The following is a 23,116-nucleotide window of genomic DNA, read 5'->3' as shown; positions in this document are numbered from 1 at the left end:
AGGAAGTTCAAAACCACCATGCACAAGACAAAAAAACCAAAACAAAGCTGACCTATGGATTGTATGGATGTGGGGTAGTTACAGCTGAGGCAGTTCTTTATGCATTTTATTGTTAGGCCTTATTCCTTAAATAGTCTCATTTTGCTTGCTACTGTGCTTGCTGTTGTAATGTATACAGGTACTGTAATTTTAAATTAGCAATTAGTTCATATTAAAATGCAGTCTGCTTTGTACTTTTTCTATTTTAAATTATATACTATTTAATCAAACTTACACTATATTAATTATTATTTACAATTAAGTTAATATGTCGAAATTGTGTACAATATAAATTACCTACTAACTACTATTAATAATGTGTCTCCGAAGCAAAGCGATGGTTATATACTAGTTATAATATAAAAATGTAAACCCAATATATATTAGATCCGAACCATATAATCATGACTCTTACTGACCCGATTCTCATTTTCTCTTCCAGTCTTCCCATTTTCTATGTCATTAAAAGAACAAGACCATAAAACCTTTCCGTACACTTCACTGTATCTAATCTAACTCACCATCTCCTCCACTTCACTTCCATTTCAGGCAACTTTCCGATACATTTCCGATCAGGTGGCCCCCTCATCATATTCTTCAGATTAGTTAATTAAATTAGATTCTTAATTTAGATCACATCTCATTTAATTAGTTAACTAATTAATTACAATGCTAAACTGTTATCTGGTTCCAGATTAGGTATTAATAATCTAATTAAGTTTAAAATTAACTCCGCATTTCACTTTTTTTTTAGTATCTGAACTTTATCCAACTGTTTATAAGCTTTTAATGAAGCTGATCTTTTAATTTTAGTAAAAAAACTTAGTTTATTTAATTCTAACCCTAATTTAGCTATATTTTTTGTTTCATAGATTTTAGAAGATGTGCAAAGAAAATTACTGGATGAGGTGGCAGTGATAAAGTGGAATTTGAGATTTTATTTTTGGAAAAGAATGGAAGGATTTAGAGGCAAGATTAGAGTTGGTGTTATTGTTATAATAACACTATGGATTGGTTTACTCGCTTTATATGGCTTATTAAAGCCGATTTCGAATGGTTGTGTGATGACTTATATGTATCCTACTTATATTCCGATTTCAAGTGGCGGAGATAGTGCGAAATATGGATTGCATTTGTACCATGAAGGCTGGAAAAAGATTGACTATAATGAGCATTTAAAGCAACTTAATGGGGTTCCTGTTCTTTTTATTCCCGGAAATGGTGGTAGCTACAAACAGGCAAGGTCTTTGTTATGATTCTGTTTTAGTTTATTGTTTTGTTTATATGTTGTTGATTTTGACGGTATTCTACGAGTTATTAAGAATGGGTAAATGGTAGGTGGTTGTATCTTTTAAAAGGTATAGGTTTTTGTTTCTAGCATGTAACTCGTGCAGATGAATGCATAAACAACTGTGTGAATAACTATTACTATTAGGAATAGCTACATCCCACAGAATTTTTTCTTGAATTTTTTTAGCATCATTGTTCAAGATATGTGGTTTCACATTTAGCACATTCCACAACAGTTCAGTTGTTTACATCTTTATATTTTAATTGTGCAACAAACTAGTGGTTTTGATGAAAATTCAAGGTAAAGAGAATGAGGTTTTTAAAGTTCTGTTTGAAAATTAAATGGGAAACAATAGTCTATTAAACCGTTTCTTGTTCCCAATGGTAATTAGAAGCAGGGGCTGAGTGTGAGTAGCTGTTACCTGTCAACACTCGTAATGATATTGTGCTGCTGGACTTATTGCTTATGGCCATATTGTACAGTTTGTTTTTTTATGCATTTCAAACAAGAATGCATTTTTTTTTCGTATATTAAAATGCGGCATATGCAATGTCTTAGCAATATGTCAGGTCGGGCATTGTGCTCTTGTGGATAGATACTCTTTCACACACAGATTTATATATATCATAAGGTTCTGTGCTTCTGTTGTCTTCTGTATAGGTAAGATCTTTGGCTGCAGAATCTGACAGGGCATATCAAGGAGGTCCACTTGAACGGACATTTTATGATGAGGCGTACTTGAATTCTGATGGAGGGGGAGAAATACCCAACCAATATGCTAGCAGGTTGGACTGGTTTGCTGTAGATCTTGAAGGTGAACATTCAGCAATGGATGGTCGAATACTTGAAGAACACACAGAATATGTTGTATATGCGATTCACAGGGTACTATTTTTTTCTTCATCGCCGCATGGATAAATCTATATTTTTGGTGATGGAGGTTTCTACATCATATAAAATAGTTCTCTATATTAAGGATTTGTTTTTCTTCATATCAGGAAAGACAATTGTTAAAGCACTGTATCTGTCTAAAGGCTGGCTTAAGCCTTGTCCTCATGACATCTTTCTTTAGCATCCACTTATGGCTAGTGAATTTTTTTTTTTATTAAAAGCTAAGTCATTATGTTTCATAACTGCCACCATTAATGTTTTCCTTCGGTATTGAATTAGCTTCAACTTCTAGTTTCTTATTTTCAACAGCTATTTTAACTTCCATGATTTTTCTACATCAGGTGGTAGTAACTTTTAATCTTTATATTCATTTAAGGTATAAGACTTTTAGTTGTAAACAGCTTGGATTTGTTTGCTCACACATTAAGTTTCAACAACTAGTTATTAACTTATTATATGATCATACCTGCAGATTTTGGATCAATACAAAGAATCTCACGATGCTCGAGTAAGAGAAGGTGCTGCAACCTCTGGTAGTTTGCCGAAAAGTGTCATTTTAGTTGGACATTCTATGGGTGGTTTTGTTGCTAGAGCTGCAACTATACATCCTCGTTTAAGGAAGTCATCCGTTGATACTATTCTTACACTTTCAACCCCACACCAGTGAGTTTGATAGCTTCTGTCATGCTTAAATTGTTGATTCCACAAATTGGTATGTATTTCATGAGTGTTACTGTTTTTCTAGATCCCCTCCTGTGGCACTGCAGCCGTCATTGGGTCAATATTTTGCACATGTAAATCAGGAATGGAAAAAGAGATATGAGGTCCAAACTACTCGAACAGGACAATATATGTCGGACCCCTTGTTCTCTCATGTCGTTGTGGTCTCCATCTCTGGTGGTTATAATGATTATCAGGTTTGTTAAAACGAAACTTCTTTTCTGGAGCTAGTATATTTTTTTGGGTAATTGCTAGGTACATGCCTACATGGTGGATTCTTTTAGGCATATTTGCTTGTAATTTAATCAAAGTATTAGTTGGCCATTTCTCTTGTTTGCAATCTCATTCTCATTCCTTTTAAGATTGTTAGATTTATGTGTTTAAGTTCTTATGCTCTTATTTTATATTCTGTCCTTTATTTTGTGCGTCTCCAGGTAAGATCAAAGTTAGAGACTCTAGATGACATTGTGCCTTCAACTCATGGCTTTATGATAAGTAGTACTGGCATGAGAAACGTATGGCTGTCTATGGAACATCAGGCAATCTTATGGTGTAATCAATTAGTTGTTCAAGTGAGTACATCATCTCTTTTAGAACCCAGATTTCAGATCATTGTGAGCTGTTATCAGCGTGCTTATTCTGTGTAGGTATCACATACCCTCCTTACTCTGATAGACTCTAGAACAGGTCAGCCATATCCTGACACTCAAAAGAGACTAGCAGTGTTTTCAAGAATGCTCCGTAGTGGGGTTCCACAAACTTTCAATTGGATGAGGCAATCACAAGCATCTTATCAGACAACTCATACTCCAATTAAGGACATTAAAAATACTCGTGGTATTTGTGAAGTTTAATTTAATGTTTTTTCTGTCTGAATATATGATCCAAGATTTGTGAAACTTTAATTTGCATATTATTTTTTATGCAATTGGAATTACTGAAAATTAGTTCATTTTGGTGTTCTATGAATTAGTTTCTAATCTTACAATAGCATATAAGTCATTTACATGTGTGACAGAATTTGAGAAATTCCTTCAAAACAATAAAATATAGAGTTTAAGAGAACTGAAAGAGGCTAAAAGTTTGAATATAGAGTTCATTTTATCATGTTTAATATGGATTAAAAAACAAAATTGACCAATGGAGCTGTGCAAGTTTTTAAGTACAAAGGCAAGTCAAGGTTTACTTGAAAAGGAAAAAACTAGAACAATTATCCGTTCTGAAAAGAGAGGTGTGGAAATTCAGGAGGTTAATTTTTGTTTCTTGCCATTGCCAGTACTATAGCTAAGGGGAGTGGCACCACACAACTTTCATGTACCGTCTTTGGTAGATCAAAGCTACCTATAATTGTAATCTTGTGCCATGCTTTAAATGTTTACCTTGTTGGCGTACTTGTAAAAAACTAAAAGATGCTGTGATCTTCTATTGTAGGCAGCAATGAAGCTATTTGTTAAGGATTTTTTTTAAATTGTTAAGGATTTTAAGATTGATTTTTATTATAAGAACTTGAGTTTTAGAGAAAGGCAACAAGGCCAGATTTATGAATTATCTTTGAACTAGCCGACTAGGTGGGTGGGCCTCGGCACAAAGGTAAGGTTGCCCATTGGGTGACTTATAGGTTACTGGTTTGAGGCATCGGAACAGCCCCTTTTCAAAAATGAAAAGAGAAGCCTGCCTACTAGCTTTACTCATCATCCCCCCCTAACCTTGCTATAGCCAGGGAGCACTTTGTGCCCCGTGTGAACCCTTGAACCTTTGTTGCTAGATCAGGTTTATCAAACCCGCGTATATCAATGCATATAACCTACTTGTGAAGGCAAGAAACATATTACGGCTGTCGTAATTGTAATTATTTGAGTGCTAATTGGTCAAACAATGTTCCTGGTTTCCGTTTGATAAATAGATGATGATTGAATAGTTTGAGTTTTTTCATGTGAATCATAACTCAGTGCAAGAATAATTTCTGATATCGACTTAGTTGGCCTGCAAGATTGTACTATTATACCTTGTAGCACTCATCATTGTCTTGCATAAGATGCACAAGGACGTGTTTTACAACTTCTTACATCTTTATTTCAGTTTTCATGTTTCTAAGTCGTGTATTACCTTGACAAATTTCAACTCTTAAAGCAGTATAACTATTTGTGGGATAAACATTTTATTACTTGCAGATTCTCAAGTGTATACTTTATCTGGCTGTCCCAGCAATATTCACTGGAATGAAGATGGCCTTGAGAGGGATCTATACATCCAGACTACTACTATGACTGTTTTGGCAATGGATGGGAGGAGGCGGTGGTTGGACATACAGAAATTGGTTAGCTTTGCCAAACTATTTCATGGGTAGCTGTAAAATGGTTACATGTGATGTTTATTTCCTATTTTGATCTTACTATTAAGGTTAGACTAGATGCTGATTCTTGATAGTTCACCTTTTAATTCTTATCCTGCTCACAGTATTTTGCTTCCAGCTAAGGCTTTTGCACTGTTGCCCAACTTTGTTTTTGGATTGAAATTTGCATTTGAAAGTCTTTTCTTGTCTGATAGGTATTGTAATTGATCGGTAAGCTAAAACTCACTGATTCTAGGATCTGTAGAATAAACTTAATTAATTATTCATATTTTCACATCTAAGTATCACAAGATCAGTATATATAGTTGGTGTATTCTAATATCTTTTAATTCACGACTTGCCTTTTATTATCCCGAATTCCTGATTAAACACACACAACGCTGTAAAGCTGCTTACAGTTTAACTTCTGTCTATAGGGTTCAAATGGGAAAAACCATTTCATATTTGTGACAAATCTTGCTCCATGTTTCGGAGTTAGACTTCATCTATGGCCCAAAAAGGTGCAATCAACCTCAGACTTGGCTGCGAATAAAATGGTTGTTGAGGTGACATCAAAGTTGGTGCAAATCCCTTCGCGACCAGCACCAAGGCAGGTATTAAGTACTTGGTGAAATTCTGATCTTAACTATTTTCTATGTGCGTGCTTATTATCTTATGGGATGTTATTAAATGGAAGTCTAAAGTTCTGTGCTATGCTATTAGAGCTCGGTGCGCTAAAAACAGTCCTCAAGTGGATGAGACAGGCCGGCTAACTTTATTGAATTTGCTGAATGTTTATCAGGGTGAACCTGGTAGTCAGACTGAGCAAGCACCTCCATCTGCTGTACTTCAGTTGACTCCAGAGGATATGCGTGGTTTCAGATTCCTGACAATTTCAATTGCTCCTCGTCCGGTATTCTATCCCTTCATCCTTTTTATGACCATCTTTTTCTTAAACGCTGTCGGAATCTTTGTCTGATAGATTTTTAGGGATATTTTTACTCTCTTTTATCCTGCTTGTTCCATAAATTTATTATTGAAGCTAATGTTTGGGAACTTGTATAAAGCCTATATTGGGCACCCTGTCACTGACTGCCGATGTCCAAATAAGAGTAAGGAAAGTAATTTGCAAAATCTCACGTTTGGTTGTGTAACTGGATAATTCAATCTCTTGAAGTAACAACAGTTGATCAAAAATTGTTTCTGGCTTGTCCACAAAATTCAAGTTGGCTACAACTTGACCCGAGTGGGTTTTTAACTACCCCATTATGCATAATCTGTTTGGATTGGACTGCTAGTATGTCCATGTTAGATTTGTTATTTCATATATAGAACAATGGCAAGTTGCTTTTGTTTTTTTTATCATTACTCTAATGACTTAATCACCACTGCTGCATAACATTTTATAGACTATTAATCGAGGAAGATTAAATAAGATTTTTACTTGTCATACATTTATTGGTTTCATTATTTTTTCCTAGCAATGGTGCAGCTACACCTATGTAGCTTAATAATTTGAAATGGTTCCAGTAACTGACGTGTGATTTCTGATGCTCAGAGTATTTCAGGAAGACCTCCACCAGCAGCTTCCATGGCAGTTGGCCAGTTCTTTAACCCCGAGGATGGAGAAAGAGATATATCTGCTCAGTTGATGCTTCTATCTTCCTATTCTGAAAAGGTCAACATATTTTATGAAGTAGCTGATGTACTTCCTAGGAGTTTAAACTATAAAATCTTAAACTGTGTTTGGGCATAAAAAGATGGGAGAAGTTGAGGGAAGGAAAAAAAGAATAAAGATAACAGATTTATTATCAGCACTCTTGTTTTGTAATTATGAGTGTGATCAGTTAAAAAAACACTGTTGTTTTAAGGCCTAATTACTTAAAAAAAAAACCACCTTGTGACTTTTTGGTGTTTATACCCTGGCCTAGGAAAAAGTTCAATTGTACCGTATTTTGGATTCTTATGTTTCACCTCTATCCCGAAGTATTAAATTGATCTCTTTCATTTGACAAAAGGCTAAATTAATCCTTCATATTTAGCTTATATTCTAATTAGACATTAATATTATTAATTGTACAAAAACACCTTCTCTAAAAAAACTCAACTAATAATAATTATTTAATTTATGTTAATTATTAATAATTCTTTTAAATAAAAAACCGTAAAAAAAATTAAAATTTACATAAAACAAAATTTATTTGCATTTAAAAAAAAAATTCCGGGTCACTCTTCGAAGGAGGAGAGCTTCTCCTTCGAGCATGAAAACAGAAAAAAAATATTTTTTTTAAAAAAATTCAGTAGTTGGTTCGAAAAATCGGAGGAGTACTATGGTAGGTCGGAAATATTTTTTTAAATAATTTAATTTTTTAATAAAATATCTAAAAACAATCAATTATTAGGATTTATTTGAACATTTTTAAAGTTGAAGGACTTATTTGTATTTTTTCAAATAAGAGAAAATATGGTGTAACCCTTCTATTTAGTTGTTATTAACGTTTTTATCCTTAAACTATTTAAATCGTCAATTGTACCTTTTTTTCGGGATAGAGGTGAAACATGAAAACCCAGGTACAATTGAACTTTTTCAATGCAAAAAAGTTACAAGGTGGTTTTTTTAAAGTAATTAGGCCTTGTTTTAAAATGAAAGTAACTGTGTTGTTTAGAAAAAGCACTGATGTTTAAATGATGGGTCTGTTGTTTTATTGACCATTTAGCAATTTTGAAAGGTGCATGCTTTTCATATTCTGCAGGAATTACTTTTGAAAGAGGATCATCCCCTTGCTTTCAATGTAACGTTCTCCATTAGCTTAGGCCTTTTGCCTGTTACTCTATCTCTAAAAACCTTGGGCTGTGGAATAAAAAGGTCTGGACTTCCTTCTGATGAGGCTGGAGACATGGAAAGCAGTAGTAAGAAATTTATTTTATTTCTATAGTTAATCTTGTTTACTTCAATTGGCTAGGTGCAGTCTTCTGATTGTTCTCCATGCATCTTTGCAACTCCTGGTGTTGCTGAAAATGTTACTGGCAGCATATACAAGTTGTTTTTAATATAATCTTTGATGTGGATGATTTATGATGTTTATGCATGAAAAATCTGTTTCAGGAAATACTAGCTGCTAATGTTTTGTTTCGTTACACAAATTGATGTTTTTATTAGTTTTTTGTTTTTGTAAATTTATCACGGTGGAAGTTCCATTATTTTTCTAGTGATAATCTCCTATATATCATGGATTTCTATATTTCTTAAATCTCTCGAGTTAGTTTTACTGATGAAGAAACTGTGCTTATGCAATCAACTCATTTGTGTATGTTTTCTTTTGCATTGGTTCTATTCTAATGCAGTAAGTTGACATTTATGGTAAATTTATTACTTTATGAGAATCTCGATATTTCTATTGGTTCTTATAGCCACAGACTTTTTGTGTAATCAGTAGTTAAGAATAGAAAGAGATTTCTTTGTGGGTTTCCTTGATCATCATAATTCATTCCTTTTTCTGCTAAGATGCTGCTATTGATTTTTCAGAGCTTTGTAAACTGCGGTGTTTCCCACCAGTGGCACTTGCATGGGATCCTACATCAGGTCTTCACATATTTCCTAATTTGTACGGTGAAACTGTAATAATTGATTCCTCGCCAGCTTTATGGAGATCTGCCCCGGGATCTGAGAAGACTGCTGTCATGTTACTGGTATGAAAACCTCCCTCTGTCCTATAAAAAAAAAAAAAAAAACTGGACACTTCGTAGCCCATAAAATACAAAAAGTTTCTACATCTAATTGTTTGTTCAATACAGAATTATCAACATACCTTATAATCTTATTATATGAGCATTAAATATTGTGGCTCATTCTGATTCACTTTTAAAAAACATAAAGGTATTGTAGGAATCTTTTAATAAATTAACCTTAACTAATTAGATTCTTAATTCTCGTGAAAGTGCAAGTTTTTCTATCTTTATGGTTCGGAGGGAGTAACTTCTAATTAATGTTTATTTTTATTAATGTTATTATACCTTACCTGTTAATGAATTAAGGCTTTGTGCTCATTTCACTCTACAGGTGGATCCTCATTGTTCATATAAAATGGGCATCACTGTTTCTGAAACTGCAGCTGCCAGCAGGTTTTTGCTTTTGTATAGTTCACAGGTGATTCAGGTGTCCTTGTGTAGATGCATATCTTATTATCTACTTCCTTTATCCTTTTTAGATATGTACTCCATGCTCATTTTAAGATATATCTTGCTTCTTTGCAATTTCTTCTCATAACATTTATTTTAATTTTTAGTGGTTCTTTTCTGAACTTAAGTCGTGTTTGGTTAAATATGTTGATTGCACTTATGTGTATTAAGAGAGAGAACTTTTCCTTTTACACAAGGGCTGTAATTCTTGGAGAACTTAGGTGAACAACATTAGCAAATTAGATAACTTGAAATAAGTACCCTCTAAATAACTCAATGAACTGTGATTCACTTTAATGGACCTTTCTGATAAATCATATGGAAAAGGCGTATTATCATCTTATGATTAGGACCTGTTAAAAGACAAAAAAACTTTAGGAAACCCTCCCAATACAGAAATAGAAGTGTAAAGAATTGAAAATGGAGAAAAAAAATATATGGAAACTCTCTGCAAAGTGATCATGCCATTCAGTATCTATGTTAACTTAAAAATCCAGAATCAGATACTGTTTTTTGTTTTGCTTTATTTTGTTATTGTACTGTGCGCTAATTGTCATTGAACTTTAAGCTGGATTGAGAAACACCTCTATTATTTCACTGATCTGCTAAATTTATATGAGATGGTCAAGTTCCTAATTTTTTGAGATAATACTTGCTATTTTGAGATTATTCCAAATGCACAATTAAGTAGCAGTGCCTGGATGCCATCTCCTACCCTCTGACCTATTTATAATCTGTTAGTTTAACCATCAAGATATTTTGCTCAATACATTGAGACGCTAGGAGGTAGCACTTTCTGATATGGTTACTTCTTGTGCCTTTCCTATGGGAGGAATATTAATGGGTTGTTGTATTAAATCATACACCATACTGAAATGTATAATCACATATTCTCAAGAAATGCATAATCACGTCATGCTTTTTGCTCCTTGTGATAGATTTCTTCATGTAGATACTAAACCATATCATGTTGGGAACTTCTTTGATGCAGATAGTTGGTTTCTCCATTGCGGTTGTTTTTTTCGCTCTAATGCGGCAAGCACATGCATGGGTTGTTGATGTGCCTATACCTTCAATTTTGACAGCTGTGGAGTCTAATTTGAGATTGCCATTACCATTTTTGCTTCTAGGCATCATACCCATTTTAATTTCCTTATTCATTTCCTTTCTGCTGTCTCAACCACTTCCTCCTTTTGCAACTTTTATCATTATTTCTATGATCTGTTATCTTTTTGCAAATGGGTCCATGATTCTTGTGATCATCGTTTCCCAATTGGTCTTCTATGCGGCTGCCATCATCCATGTTTTTATCAAGACAAGGTTAGAAGCTAGTCCCCTGTATAATGTTTACCAGCAAATAATGATCTGTGAATTTCAGAAAAATTAAAAGTGGCTGAGGTTACAGAAAAACATAGATTTTTCATCCATAAATTGAATAGCCATTATATTGACATAGTCTCACAATTCATTATTTTGGGTTTAGCTGGATTAGCTAGAAGTGCCATGAAAGATTGGTCTGTTTTGGTCTCTCATTGTCTGTGAGATGTACAGTTGACACAAGAGTCCATGTAAAATATTAGTTTTTCATTGGTGATCTAACTTTGAGATATTGAGTTGTCATGCATGCTTAACTCACATCTTCTAATTGGACTTCAACATCTACTGGTAGCTGTGTTTTCTACCTCTTACATAAATATAGTGGTCATTGCATATCACAAAACTTATATTTGGCATGCATAATTAGCATTTGTAGACGTTTATATATTGAAGTAAAAATGGACTAGAGAAGCATCAGTATAAGCATCCGAAGGACATGAATATTATATTGGAATATTTAATGAATCTAATTGAAAATGATAGTCATAATATGTTGAAGTTCACTTTTCCTTGTATGTTGAAGTTCTGTGTGCTGAATTACAAGTCAATACTGTAGGTGGCAAGGATCTGAAGGCAACTTTCGTTTAGGATTTCTTCATTGGTTTGTTAATCTTTCTTGCAGTTTCTTTTCATTAAAGGTAAGCTCTGACCTAACCTCTTACACAAATACACACATGTTAAGACCAGAATGGCAGTAGTTGGTTACATGACTAGAATTCAGCACCTCTTCTGTAACCCTGGTTAATGGGCTTCACTCTTGTAAGCCAAAGCAGATACTCTTAGTTAAATGAAAAGGTTATAGAAATTTGATTCTTTGAGTAGTACCTTTTTACTGATATTTCTTCTTTTCCTTTCTGAGACTTAAACCCTGTTCTGTACTCATTTTCGCTGTCATAATTTATAAGCCCGGTGGACGCTTTTATTTGTTCACTTGATCTTATTTGTTATAATGCAGGTTATTAGGGTTCTAAGAGTCAATCTATCACTCGTGACAGCGCTGACTGCAATCACCCTGGGTTGTTTTGTTCATCCAGCATTGGGTTTATTCGTACTTCTCTTGTCTCATGTTTTCTGCTGTCATACTGCATTGTGCGGGTATTTTGGAAGATTAAACTTATATATGCTATTATTGATATTTGCTTTTTTTTCTTCCAGTTCTTCCTGTAGATGCATCCTAAGAACTGTTTCATGTTTTTGTGACAGTTTTTTGACGGCTTCATTTCGCAGCCATGCACGGAGAAAGGAATTCTTTGATTTCAGAGATGATGGAAATCAAAGTGTATTTAGAAATGGGGTGTTCAACCATAATACCCCGTTGGAGGAAAACAGCTCTACTAGTCCAAACTCTTCAAAGAGTTTTGGCGACACACAGCTGGAGATCTTCCATCACCGTCATGGCCTGTTGATCCTGCATCTTCTTGCGACACTGATGTTTGTCCCTTCGCTTGTGGCTTGGCTGCAGGTATGAATGATGTCTATTTACGAAATAAAGATTTATTATCTTTTCTAAATATCTTGAATGTCTCTGAATTGATTAAAGAAAAGCCAACTCGCAAAATCCCACGAAAAATATCAAGAAATCTTTGCAAACCCAGAAAAAAAGAAAAAGCAAAATAAATTACAAGATTAAACATTAAAAATTTCAGCAGCCATAGATTTCTCCCAAACAATAGTAAAAGTCATACAGCATTTAATTATTTTTGACTTTTGTCTTAGTAAGAGAAAAAAGCAATAGTAAGTGGCTGCTATAATAAAATATTAAAAATTGAGGACAAAATAGCAAATGACAGATATGGAGAGGATAGAAGAAGGCGAGAGCAGCCTTGGAGTATTATTTTTTGGTTAAAAATAGTTAGGGTTTTTAGTTAATATACTTAGGCTAATATATTAAAGGGTTAATTTCATATAAAATCACCACCTTTGCACGTTTTTTCATTTTAATCACGTCCTTTAAAAAAGTGTCAAATAAAATCACCACCTTTCATTTTTTTTGCAAATCTATCACGAATGTGAAAATTCGGTGTATTTTTTTTGACTCGACAACCGGAATCAACAAAAAAAGAGTAAGAGGAATGTATTTTGTGTGTTAATAGGGCATTAGTCAGAGTAAAACTTTTATTTGGGAGGAAAAAGTCATCGAATTTTACTCATCGGTGATAGATTTGCAAAAAAATAAAAGGTGGTGATTTTATTTGACACTTTTTAAAGGACGTGATTAAAATGAAAAAACGTATAAAGGTGATGATTTTATATGGAATTAACCCTATATTAAATATATAAGCAATGTAAGCATAAGGACCTTATGCTTACATTGCTTAGATATTTTTACTACCTTATGATAAGGTAGTAAAAATATCTAAGCTCGATAAGGTTAGCAAGCCTATCTCGAGCTTGAGCTCGACTCGGTTAGTGTCGAGTAGATTTAAATATTTTTAGTCAATCGAGTAGTTAGCAAGTTAGCTATAATACTCACATCCGTAAGTGCAATTATGATCTTATTTCTCCCTTTCTCTCTCTTAGCTAGATCCAGCATTTCTTGTTCTTCCGATCAGCCATAGATTTCATGTTTTTTTTCTTTTTGCGAAATGTTACGTACGCATCAAATTTTCTCACACTGCATGTTTAATTGCTCAAGAGTTTATTTTTTGTAGTACTTTTGTTTTTTTATCATGAACAGTATTTATGCACAATGTTGACTGTTTATGAAGAAACTATATTTTAATTTGACACTACTGCAATGAGTCCTATGAGTTTATGGAGAATGTAGACTTTTCATTCATCTTGATGGATGCTTGATATTACAATTTGTGTACAATTGCAGAGGATAGGATTGGGACATAGCTTTCCATGGTTCCTGGATTCTACTCTTTGCACCGGGGTCATTCTTCATGGCATTTTACATGCAAAGCCAGAGTGCAATTCCCAATTTTCATTCTCAGTACTAGGGAGGGAATTGAGATTGGATTTTGTTTATTTGCTTGCCGGCTACTATTCCTATATCTACGGCTTGAATTTGGAGCCATTCAGAGGTTTATATGCCATGGCTGCTGTGGGCTTCATATTTTTAGCATTGAGAATATTATGGAGCAAGAAGGGAGAGCCACGTTTTGGGAGAAGAAAGCATTCTCATAAACAATGACAAGGCGATATATAACCATGTTTCTTCGAGGGATGTCGGTTGATTGTATTATTGTATGTCAGGCGCCGGGACGAGCTGCTGCTACTGAAGATTTGAAACCCTCCCCATTTGTAGGCAAGCAATGTGACCTTAATTCATGTGAAGAACGCAGAGCGGGAAAAAGGCGGAATTGTTGTTGTTGTTGTTGTTGTAGTATATGCCAGGGGATTCTCTTGCGGCAATGCATTTTTGTATATGAGCATTTTGTTTTCAGATTAGAGAAATATTTGAATGAGAAATTGGTTTTGTAACATTGTGCCGAGTGAAAACAACAGTAGCTCCATCTAATTTTGCCTTGAAAGTGATTAGTGTGATTTTGCTTTTATTTCTTATGCAGTCAAATATGACTTAAAAGGGTGACACTGTTTAGAGAGCAAGAAGTGTCAGGCCAAGAGAAATTCTCGTGTGAACCAAATTCGCCACATAGGGTTATGAACCATCCATTTATTGTGTGAACACGTGTTGAAAATAAATGTCATAACCGGTTAATAAATATCACATTAATTATATCTAAAATATAAGCAATTAATATAGAGTAAAGTTTATTATTTTAATAAATTCATCTCTTTAATTATCAAAATGGAATAAATACAAATTAAAAGAAAGGTGATTTTATCAGAGTATGAAATCTTGCTGTCTCCTATAAATTTTACTGTCCTTTTCAAAATCCATCGAATCTGGCTACAAAAATGCACTTGATTTTGAAAAATTTGATGTCTTATTACTTAATAGCATGAATTACTTTCTTCAATTTTGATGCATCATATCAAACAAAGATAATTATAAAATTTCTGGTGTTATAAAATTTGCTAAACATATAGTTGCTTCTTCAGTTTATGACCCAAAAATATTCTTGGTGCATACTTTTGTATCAAAGATTGGTACAAATACTTATCAAGATCATGAGCATCAGCAGAAATTTATAGATTGAAACGAAACTATGTAGCATGGTTTCTCAGGTTTGTCATTCGCGCACTAACGGCTCTGGCTGCCATTGCTCTGAAATTTTCTCTAGCTGAGGAGACAGAGCTTCCTGAATGCTGATGTGTTCCTCCTCTAAAAGCGTCCATGAACTCGTCCCTCTGAAGCCTTAGAGCTAATGCAGCATCCTCATCTTGGCTTGGAGTTCCTCTCCTCCTCCTCGCAGTTGCATCTCTTCTTATTACCCGCGAAACATCGTCTCTTTGCACAATTCTACCAAATTCAGCACCATCATCTCGGTTTTGTTCTGCCCTTCTGCTTATACCATTTGCATAACTACTCAATAGCCGCGAAAGATCTTCTCTTTGCGACCTTTGAGCTAATGCAGAATCATGGTCTTGGCTACGTAGACCGCTTCTTCTTGCAGACTCATTTCCGCTTGATCCTGAAACCATATAAGGGCGAACATTGCGGTTTCTTACATCAGTATTAGTTCTTGTTGGTGGAGTTTTGCGCTCTGCAACCGCGGCCGCCTTCCTTGCCTCAACTTCTTGTGGAAAAAGAAGCTGTATTGTGTTCCAAAGAACTGTATTCACAGTGCAAGATCTTCCATTGCTATATTAAATTTAACAAAACAAAACATTGTCAAACATTGACATGAACATCAAAAGCAAAATAAATTAGCATAAATTTGTTGGATTCACACCTTATTAATTGTCTGCATTTCGGACATTTCTTCCCACACTTATCAGCAGCAGATCTTAAGCATTTCTTACAGAAACTACAGACAAATATCATACCAACTCAGTACTAAAATTCATCAACATTCTTTTAAACTACAAAAAATGAATATTTTAATTTACCTGTGTCCGCAAGAAGTGGTGCTAGGTTCAAAGCAAATCTCTAAACAAATCTGCACAACATCGAAACTTCATTAAAATCAATAACATTGTAATCTTAGTAAACGTACAAGAGATCAAACAAACTCTTACTGCACAAGACAACTCTTCTTTAAGCTTATCCATACAAGGAAGACTCGAATTCGAACACGAAACCTCGGAATTCTCTTTCTTTGACTTATCATCTTCTTTCACTACATTTTTCTTGGTTTCTACCTTAATTTCCTGAATCTCTGCCAATCAAACACAGAATAAAATTCAAGAAAATCGATTTTCTTCAACCCGAAATCTCAAAAGTAGAATCAAATACCTGGCTTTTCAGGTTCGTTTTCTTCGTCAAGATTAATAACAGGAATTGAAATCGAAACCGGGCTCTTCCTTTGAACCCTACGTTTTCTAACACACAAAACAAAAAGATCATCAACTTCTAAATTTACATTCCTTCTATTTCCAAGAAAACATGATCTTTATAATATTTTTTGAATATAGGTAGGATTCCGACTACTAGAGTCTCATCTTATTAGATATTAGTTACAGAGTCGGGGTTTGAATACCACGATCTTCAAATGTACTTGGATACGCTTTAACCATCTAGGCCTAAAACAAAAAAATCAAACTTCAAGAAAACTTATTCAAAATACCTTCTTGAAGTGTTGGAAGGGGGAGTCTTGAACTGGGTATCAGAGCGTTTCCTCTGCTTAATCTGTCGATCGGGCGTGTCTTCAACGATAAGGCTAGCGACGAGAATGGACTCTTCGTCCCAACCAGCCATGGCAACCAAGGATTTGAATCTTGGACTGAACACTGGGTCCAAATTTTGGGCATTTTCGTCTGGGTTTTGATCGATTGGGGATTCTTTTGGTTCTTGGCTTACCATTTTGGAAGGAAAATTTCCGGGTTTTACTGTTTTGAAAAGAAGTTTTGGCTTTCTCTTCAATGGAAAAGCTCCTGTGTGGGAGCAGAGAGAAAACGATCTACAATTAGGGTTTCAACGGTCGAATTAGTTTTCAAATTGATATATAAAAGTCCATCATTGGTAACGGCTATAATTTAGGGATGTGTGTACTGTTACCTTATAGGGTAATTCTAAGCTTTTTTTTAAGTAACAGTTTTTTTGGACAAAAAGTCAAATATGCCCTTATAGTTTATAGCATAGCGCAACTTTGCCTTTAATGAATTTTTAATCTCAATTATCTTTTAATATATTAAAAACGTTTCAAATATGCCCTCAATTATTTAACAATTTACAAAAATTCTGTTAACTCGTATCTAGGTGGACTACGAAATAAACTTATTGTCATCTGCCCTGTTTTTTTTTCAATAAACTTACTTGGTTATATTGCTTTTATTTGTTTTGTTATGCTCCAAAATAAATACCAATAATTTTTAATTAAAAAACCGAAAAAAGCATAATCATAATTCAAATTTCTTATAATTGTTTGTTTCAATTCTAATCTAAAAATAAATCTATAACAAATAAATTGTTACATTTTTGTTTTTCTCATCCTAAATAATAAGAATAAACATCATTTTTGTTATCCTAAATTTCAAATGAATCAAAAACTATTTTAAAATAATTCTGACTTCATTAAATAATTTTTTTGTCAAAAATATTAATTTATGTATATTATGTTGATCATGTTTCAAATATCATAGCTACTTTTATCAGAATAAAAAAATCTTTATATTCTATGATTTATTTTAATACTCTATCAATTTTGTCAGAAACTGAACAAAATTTAATCAGTTTTATGAAATTACAAAATATATAAGGCATAAGGTAGAAAAAACCCCTGAGGTTTCTTCAAAAGTAAAAGACACCCTTTTTTGATTTTTGAGGTACAATTCAGTCCTCCAGTTTTTTTATTAAATAAAAACATCCTTAAATTTTTTTATTGAATAAAAAAACCCTTCCGTTAAAAAATGACAGTTAACGGCGTCACATGTCTTAAGGAAAAGATTAAAAAATGTCTTTAATATGTATAATATATTTCAATTTGATCTTTCAAAGGACTTATATTTATAAAAATAAAAATAAATGACCCGAATGATATTTTTTTCTTTCCTTTTAATTTAAAAATTAAAATAAAAAAAGACCTCCGGCCACCGAAGGTCGTGGTCTGTTCTCACCTGAGAAAAGACCAGGTTTGTTCTCAGGTGAGTGTCTGTTCTCACTGAGGACAGACCATCGTCTGTTCTCTACCAGAGAACAGACTCCACCGGAGAACATACATGGTATGTTCTTAGATCTGAGAACATGCCATGTCTGTTCTTAGGTGAGAACAGACGTTGTTCTCACACCTGAGAACAGAAAGTCTGGTCTCAGGTGAGAACAGCCGTGCCACAGCTGTTTTCGGATCGACGGTGATTTTAAGACCGACGATGGTTTCGAGACCAGTAGTGGTTTTGAAATTAACGGTGATTTTTAAAAAAGGCCTGCGGTTTTCGGAATAGGTTCTAATTGAATTAAATTTAGTTTAATTATTTTTACTTGGATTTTTATTTAATTTAATTAGAGTTAATTAATTAGGTTTGATTGGTTTAATCATATTTTGATTAGTTTAATTATGATTTTATTAATTGGGTTTTATTTGATATAATTAGATTTGATTGTATTTTATTTGATTTAATTGAGCTTAGATTGATTTTATTAGGTTTTTATTAATATTAATAAGATTTTTAATTAAAGAGAGTTAATTAAATAGAGGGAGTGAAAATATATTAATTTTTTTTATAAATATAAAATTGGTAAATATTTTAAACATTAAGTATCATTTTGAACCTTTTTATAAGGACACGTCATTAGTTAACGACAATATAGACGGAATGACTATTTTGTTCAATAAAAAAAACTGAGGGCTGAATTGTACCCTAAAAATCAAAAAGGGCTGTCTTGTATTTTCGGAGAAACGTCATGGATTTTTTTTGTACCTTTTGCCTAATAAAAATATACAAGTCTAATAAAATTTAAATAATAATATATTATTAAAAAATATACAATTATAATATTAAATAACGGGTCATATAGATATCGTTAACGTGCGTAGCACGTGGCCAAAAAACTAGTATATAATAAAGGGATTTTTACAAACATAATCATGATACAAAAGAAATTACAAAATTAATGTACCAAAGACGTTTGCCAAAAAAAAAAATGTACCAAAGACAGTACAATTCATTGTCTCACTTTATCAAAGTATTTACAAATCCAACCTACCTAACAGGAAAAAGAAAAGAATGTTTAGTAGTCTGTTAACTCGCATGGCTAGGAAAAAAACCGAATCTCCGTTGCCGTCACCTAGTAAAGCTCGAGAAATTAAAGCTCGATAAAAATATTGCCCTCTCTAGTAAAGTTCAAAATAGAAAAAAAAACAGTTGAAGATGAACATGAAGCCGATAAAAGAAGGTAAAGAAGAATCCATATCTTGGCGGATCAGGACGCTAACAAAGAAGATGAAGAAGAAACCATAGCTTTAACAATCAAAAGTTGAATAAAACAATGAAAATGGCGACATCAAAAAGATCTTCTTCCTCTCTATCAATCTATTTTTTTTTCAATTTTTTTTTAATTTAAAACTCAAAAATATAAAAATAATGGCAAATAAACTTAACCGTATTGTAAGTGTTTTAAACTCAAATATATAAAAATAATGGCAAATAAACTTAACCGTATTGTAAGTGTTTTTATGTGTATCTATAAATATTTTTGGTGTATTTAAAGTGAATCTGCAATGAAAATTTATTGTATTTAGTGTAGATATTTAGTTTATCAATAACGTATTCTAAGTGATTATTTAGTGGATCTATAAAACAATACGAGATGCACCAAAAATAAACTAAAAATATGCCAATAACCCACTAAAACACTAAAAAAATCACTAAATATATATAAAAAATTCACTAATAATATACCAAAAAAAACACAAAAAATACACACAAAAAACAAAAAAATCACAAATATTACCTAGCAATAAAATCTGCAAACAATTACTTTTTCTATTTTAAAATTTTCAGTTTATTCATTCTAGTCCACTGAAAAAAAAAATCGAAAACTTTTAGAGCCCCTAAATAAAATTCCAAAAACAAGACAACTTTAGAGCTCACGAACAAAACTCCAAAAATACCGCCCAACGGCAAAAGCGCTAAAAGAACGCCTATATTCTCTTATTTTTACATTGGTAAATAGATTTACGAGTTTCAATTCAACCAGCTTTTAGTATTCAATTTTCGACTACTTTGACATTGCTCGTTCGAAGTTAAGACACGCACACATACACGATTAGAATCTGCTTTCTAGCATGCCCATAATTCGTATTAATTGTTCGTCCTTGTCAAAAAGAGACCAACGGATTGTTATAAAATTATTCTAAGTTAATCGTTCTAAAATTTTTAAGGGCAATTTTTTTAAGGCTTAATCACCAAAAAATGCCAAACCTATACGTCTTGTGTCAATTACAGCCAAACCTTTAAAAATCACCAGATTTAGCCAAACCTTATATGTTCTGTTTCTTTTTTAGCCATTTTTGAATCGAACCGGTTTTTCTGACACCGTGTCGTCCACGTCACCGCCAACTAAGCAAATGGCTGACATGGCAGCTGAAATATTTAAATAAGGTTTGGCTATAACTGACACAAAATGCATAGGTTTGGTATTTTTTGGTGAATAAAACTAATTTTAAAATTAAATAATTAAATAATTAATTATATTATAATAAAATTCATATATATTTAAAAAATAATATTTTTATTTAACGCTAACTAAAATTAATTTATTTTTTTTACTAAATTTAAATAATTCTAATATTTTTTTTTACATATTTGATGGATATATAATTAATTTAAATTCTGTTAAAAACAAAAAATATCATATTCATCTTAAAATTTAATTTTTTAAAATTCCAGTCGTCGGTTCTTTGACACCGCCGCCATTTGAGGCCCAATTGTTCGTCTTCCGACGAACAATCTGATAGTAATATACACAATAAACATACGACAATGTTCATAATTCAACTATACACACATAAACATCAAAATAATCACTAAATAGACTGTTTATTTAAAGGACGAGTGTAATTATTTTTTCATTTTTTTTCTTTAAAAAGTGAAGCTCATTGTGGTGTAATCAATATATATTATTATAAGCATAAACACATATGTCATTTTACTCGGCATAGCCAAAAACTTACCTTAATTTACACATAACTATTTTATTTATTACCTAAACTGAGTCATAACAAGATCTCAACAACATTAAAAATAATAAATCAAGTTCAAAATCATCATGAACATTAAATCTTTTCACTAAATTTAATTCAACATTAATTCCTAAGTAATACATTAATTCATTTTTTTAATTACATATTCATTAAAATATATTATAATATAAATTTATTAGATTTAATTAGGTTTAATAAAAAATTAAAATTAATTTTAATTAGTGTTAAATAGAAAATATAAATTATTTTTAAATATATATAAATTTTATAAATGACATAATTAATTTACTAATTATTAAATTTAAAAATTGGCTTGAATTTAAAATTAGGTTTATTCACCCAAAAAATACCAAACTTATTTTTTATGTGTCAGTTATAGCCAAACCTTATTTAAATATTTCAGCTGACATGTCATCCAATTGCTTAGTTGGCGGTGACGTGGACGACACGGTGTCAAAAAAACCGGTTCGATTCAAAAATGGCTAAAAAAGAAACAGAACATATAAGGTTTGGCTAAATCTGGTGATTTTTAAAGGTTTGGCTATAATTGACACAAAACGTATAGATTTGGCATTTTTTGGTGATTAAGCCTTTTTTTAATACCAAACCTTTTAGGATGTCCTGAGTTAAAGTCAAACCTTTCAAAATCGGTTTGTTTAGCTCATTTTAAGGTATTCAAAATTTTTTATAGCCAATTACGAACCGGACCAAAAATATTGTCATGACATTCGCGCCTTAACATGGCGAGTGACATAATTTTTTTCGGTTTGATTCGACGATGGCTATAAATGGTTTTAAATATCGCAAAATGGGCTAAACCAGCCGATTTTGAAAGGTTTCGCTATGAATTAATTAAATATTATTCGTTAGTTCAAATTAAAATAAATTAAATTATAAATCCCGAGCGAATAATTTTAATGTTAATATTCGCGAAATATTTTGACAAAGCTACCGTCAAACTTTTATGAAATTTGGACGTAATAATTTTAATTAAGCGGGACTGATTTGGACCTAATAAATCTTCGGGGATTTATTAAAAATAAAATATAAGTCGGATGCGAATAAAAGTTATATTTTTATTTGTTTTATATATTATTGGATTTTTGGGTAAAGTTTGACGGAATTCGAAATTAGTCTCTGTTTGAACTACGAACGACTAATTAAAATCAGAGTTAAAGTGCATGATTGAGTTAGTACCAAATGGTACTTTAGCCAAATCATTTCCTATATATATATATATATATATATATATATATATATATATATAAGTGAGGGGGCACGTTCATTTCATTTTGTAGAAATGTAAAATGAGGTGCATGCTAGCTTCATCCATCAGAGGCGCGTGATTTTAGGTTTCGCCGCGGCGCGATCCATTTCGCGATTCTTACTCCGGTTCTTCAACGAATCCATTAATAATCGAGGTATTAATCTCGTATACGAAGTTTATTTCGATATATAATTATTATATATTTGATATTAAATGGTAAACGTATCGAATTGATCGTGTGCGTATCGATTCAACGTTTTAATTATAGAATTAGATGTTTTGGATTGTGTTTAAGTGTTAGGGGCGAGAAAAGCGAGTTAGCACGTCGGAATACAGCCGCGGATCGTCCCCGAGCTACACGAGGATGCTGCACGAACGTGCAGCGAGATACACGAACGTGCAGCGAGATACACGAGCGTGTATCTTGCAGGTTTCACGAACGTGAAGCCTATCGCTGCACGAACGTGCAGTGCTTCCGATCTGAAACAGTAGGGCTTCTTCGGGGGTCCACACACGCGACACTGAAACTTAAATTCAGACAGTTTCAAGTCGTGAAATCAATCGTAATTTGATTGAAGTTCAGAATGTGAACTAAAAAGTTTAAAAGATTTAAAAGAACCTAGACGTTTGAGAATAGTTGGTTTATGAATACGATATGATGTTTTAATAAAGCCATACATTAATCAAGTGGATTAATGTTAAAGGACTATAAGTCCATACCAAGAGTGGTATTATAAATTGAACGAGAAGTTCAATATTGAGATTAGTTTATAAGCGTTGTTTATAGAATCGTCTATAAACATTAA

At 32.7% G+C, this 23,116-nt stretch overlaps 2 protein-coding genes across 4 annotated transcripts; one reads left to right on the top strand and one right to left on the bottom strand.

The window, feature by feature from the left end:
* The first annotated feature begins 445 nt into the window (after nucleotides 1-445).
* On the top strand, nucleotides 446-14,332 carry LOC126682404 (uncharacterized). 2 transcript variants are annotated; one of them, XM_050378069.2, is made up of 19 exons: nucleotides 446-615; nucleotides 912-1,282; nucleotides 1,996-2,215; nucleotides 2,694-2,884; nucleotides 2,967-3,138; nucleotides 3,376-3,513; nucleotides 3,589-3,778; nucleotides 5,113-5,258; nucleotides 5,711-5,887; nucleotides 6,076-6,186; nucleotides 6,832-6,951; nucleotides 8,027-8,183; nucleotides 8,800-8,963; nucleotides 9,334-9,420; nucleotides 10,444-10,772; nucleotides 11,386-11,467; nucleotides 11,785-11,924; nucleotides 12,057-12,291; nucleotides 13,651-14,332. In XM_050378069.2, exons 2-19 carry the CDS (start codon nucleotides 993-995, stop codon nucleotides 13,966-13,968), a joined length of 3,267 nt encoding a protein of 1,088 aa, XP_050234026.1. In that variant the 5' UTR covers nucleotides 446-615; nucleotides 912-992; the 3' UTR covers nucleotides 13,969-14,332. The 2 variants fall into 2 exon arrangements, with proteins under 2 accessions (XP_050234026.1, XP_050234024.1); XM_050378067.2 differs by having other exon boundaries at nucleotides 12,033-12,291.
* Nucleotides 14,333-14,787: 455 nt separating this feature from the next.
* Nucleotides 14,788-16,863, bottom strand: LOC126682407 (putative E3 ubiquitin-protein ligase RING1a). Of its 2 annotated transcripts, none has more exons than XM_050378074.2 (6): nucleotides 16,469-16,863; nucleotides 16,138-16,214; nucleotides 15,921-16,060; nucleotides 15,792-15,841; nucleotides 15,635-15,709; nucleotides 14,788-15,543 (listed from the first exon to the last, which is right to left on the bottom strand). In XM_050378074.2, the coding sequence occupies exons 1-6, from the start codon at nucleotides 16,702-16,704 to the stop codon at nucleotides 14,946-14,948; spliced, it is 1,176 nt and encodes a 391-aa protein (XP_050234031.1). In that variant the 5' UTR covers nucleotides 16,705-16,863; the 3' UTR covers nucleotides 14,788-14,945. The 2 variants fall into 2 exon arrangements, with proteins under 2 accessions (XP_050234031.1, XP_050234030.1); XM_050378073.2 differs by having other exon boundaries at nucleotides 16,138-16,223; nucleotides 16,469-16,861.
* Nucleotides 16,864-23,116: the final 6,253 nt, after the last annotated feature.

The sequence above is a fragment of the Mercurialis annua genome, linkage group LG5, assembly GCF_937616625.2.
Source record: "Mercurialis annua linkage group LG5, ddMerAnnu1.2, whole genome shotgun sequence".
Lineage (NCBI taxonomy): Eukaryota > Viridiplantae > Streptophyta > Magnoliopsida > Malpighiales > Euphorbiaceae > Mercurialis > Mercurialis annua.
Note: the sequence above shows the minus strand (reverse complement) of the source record. Positions and strands in the feature narration are given on the sequence as shown.

Bases quoted from the DNA above. Each gene is read 5' to 3' on its own strand.
- LOC126682404 (XM_050378067.2), top strand. From the start codon at position 993: ATGGAAGGATTTAGAGGCAAGATTAGAGTTGGTGTTATTGTTATAATA. The intron at 2,216-2,693 runs GTACTATTTTTT...TCATACCTGCAG, and splicing joins TTGTATATGCGATTCACAGG to ATTTTGGATCAATACAAAGA. The intron at 5,888-6,075 runs GTATTAAGTACT...AATGTTTATCAG, and splicing joins CGCGACCAGCACCAAGGCAG to GGTGAACCTGGTAGTCAGAC.
- LOC126682407 (XM_050378073.2), bottom strand. From the start codon at position 16,704: ATGGTAAGCCAAGAACCAAAAGAATCCCCAATCGATCAAAACCCAGAC. The intron at 16,061-16,137 runs GTATTTGATTCT...TTTGATTGGCAG, and splicing joins AAACGAACCTGAAAAGCCAG to AGATTCAGGAAATTAAGGTA. The intron at 15,710-15,791 runs GTAAATTAAAAT...ATTTGTCTGTAG, and splicing joins ACCACTTCTTGCGGACACAG to TTTCTGTAAGAAATGCTTAA.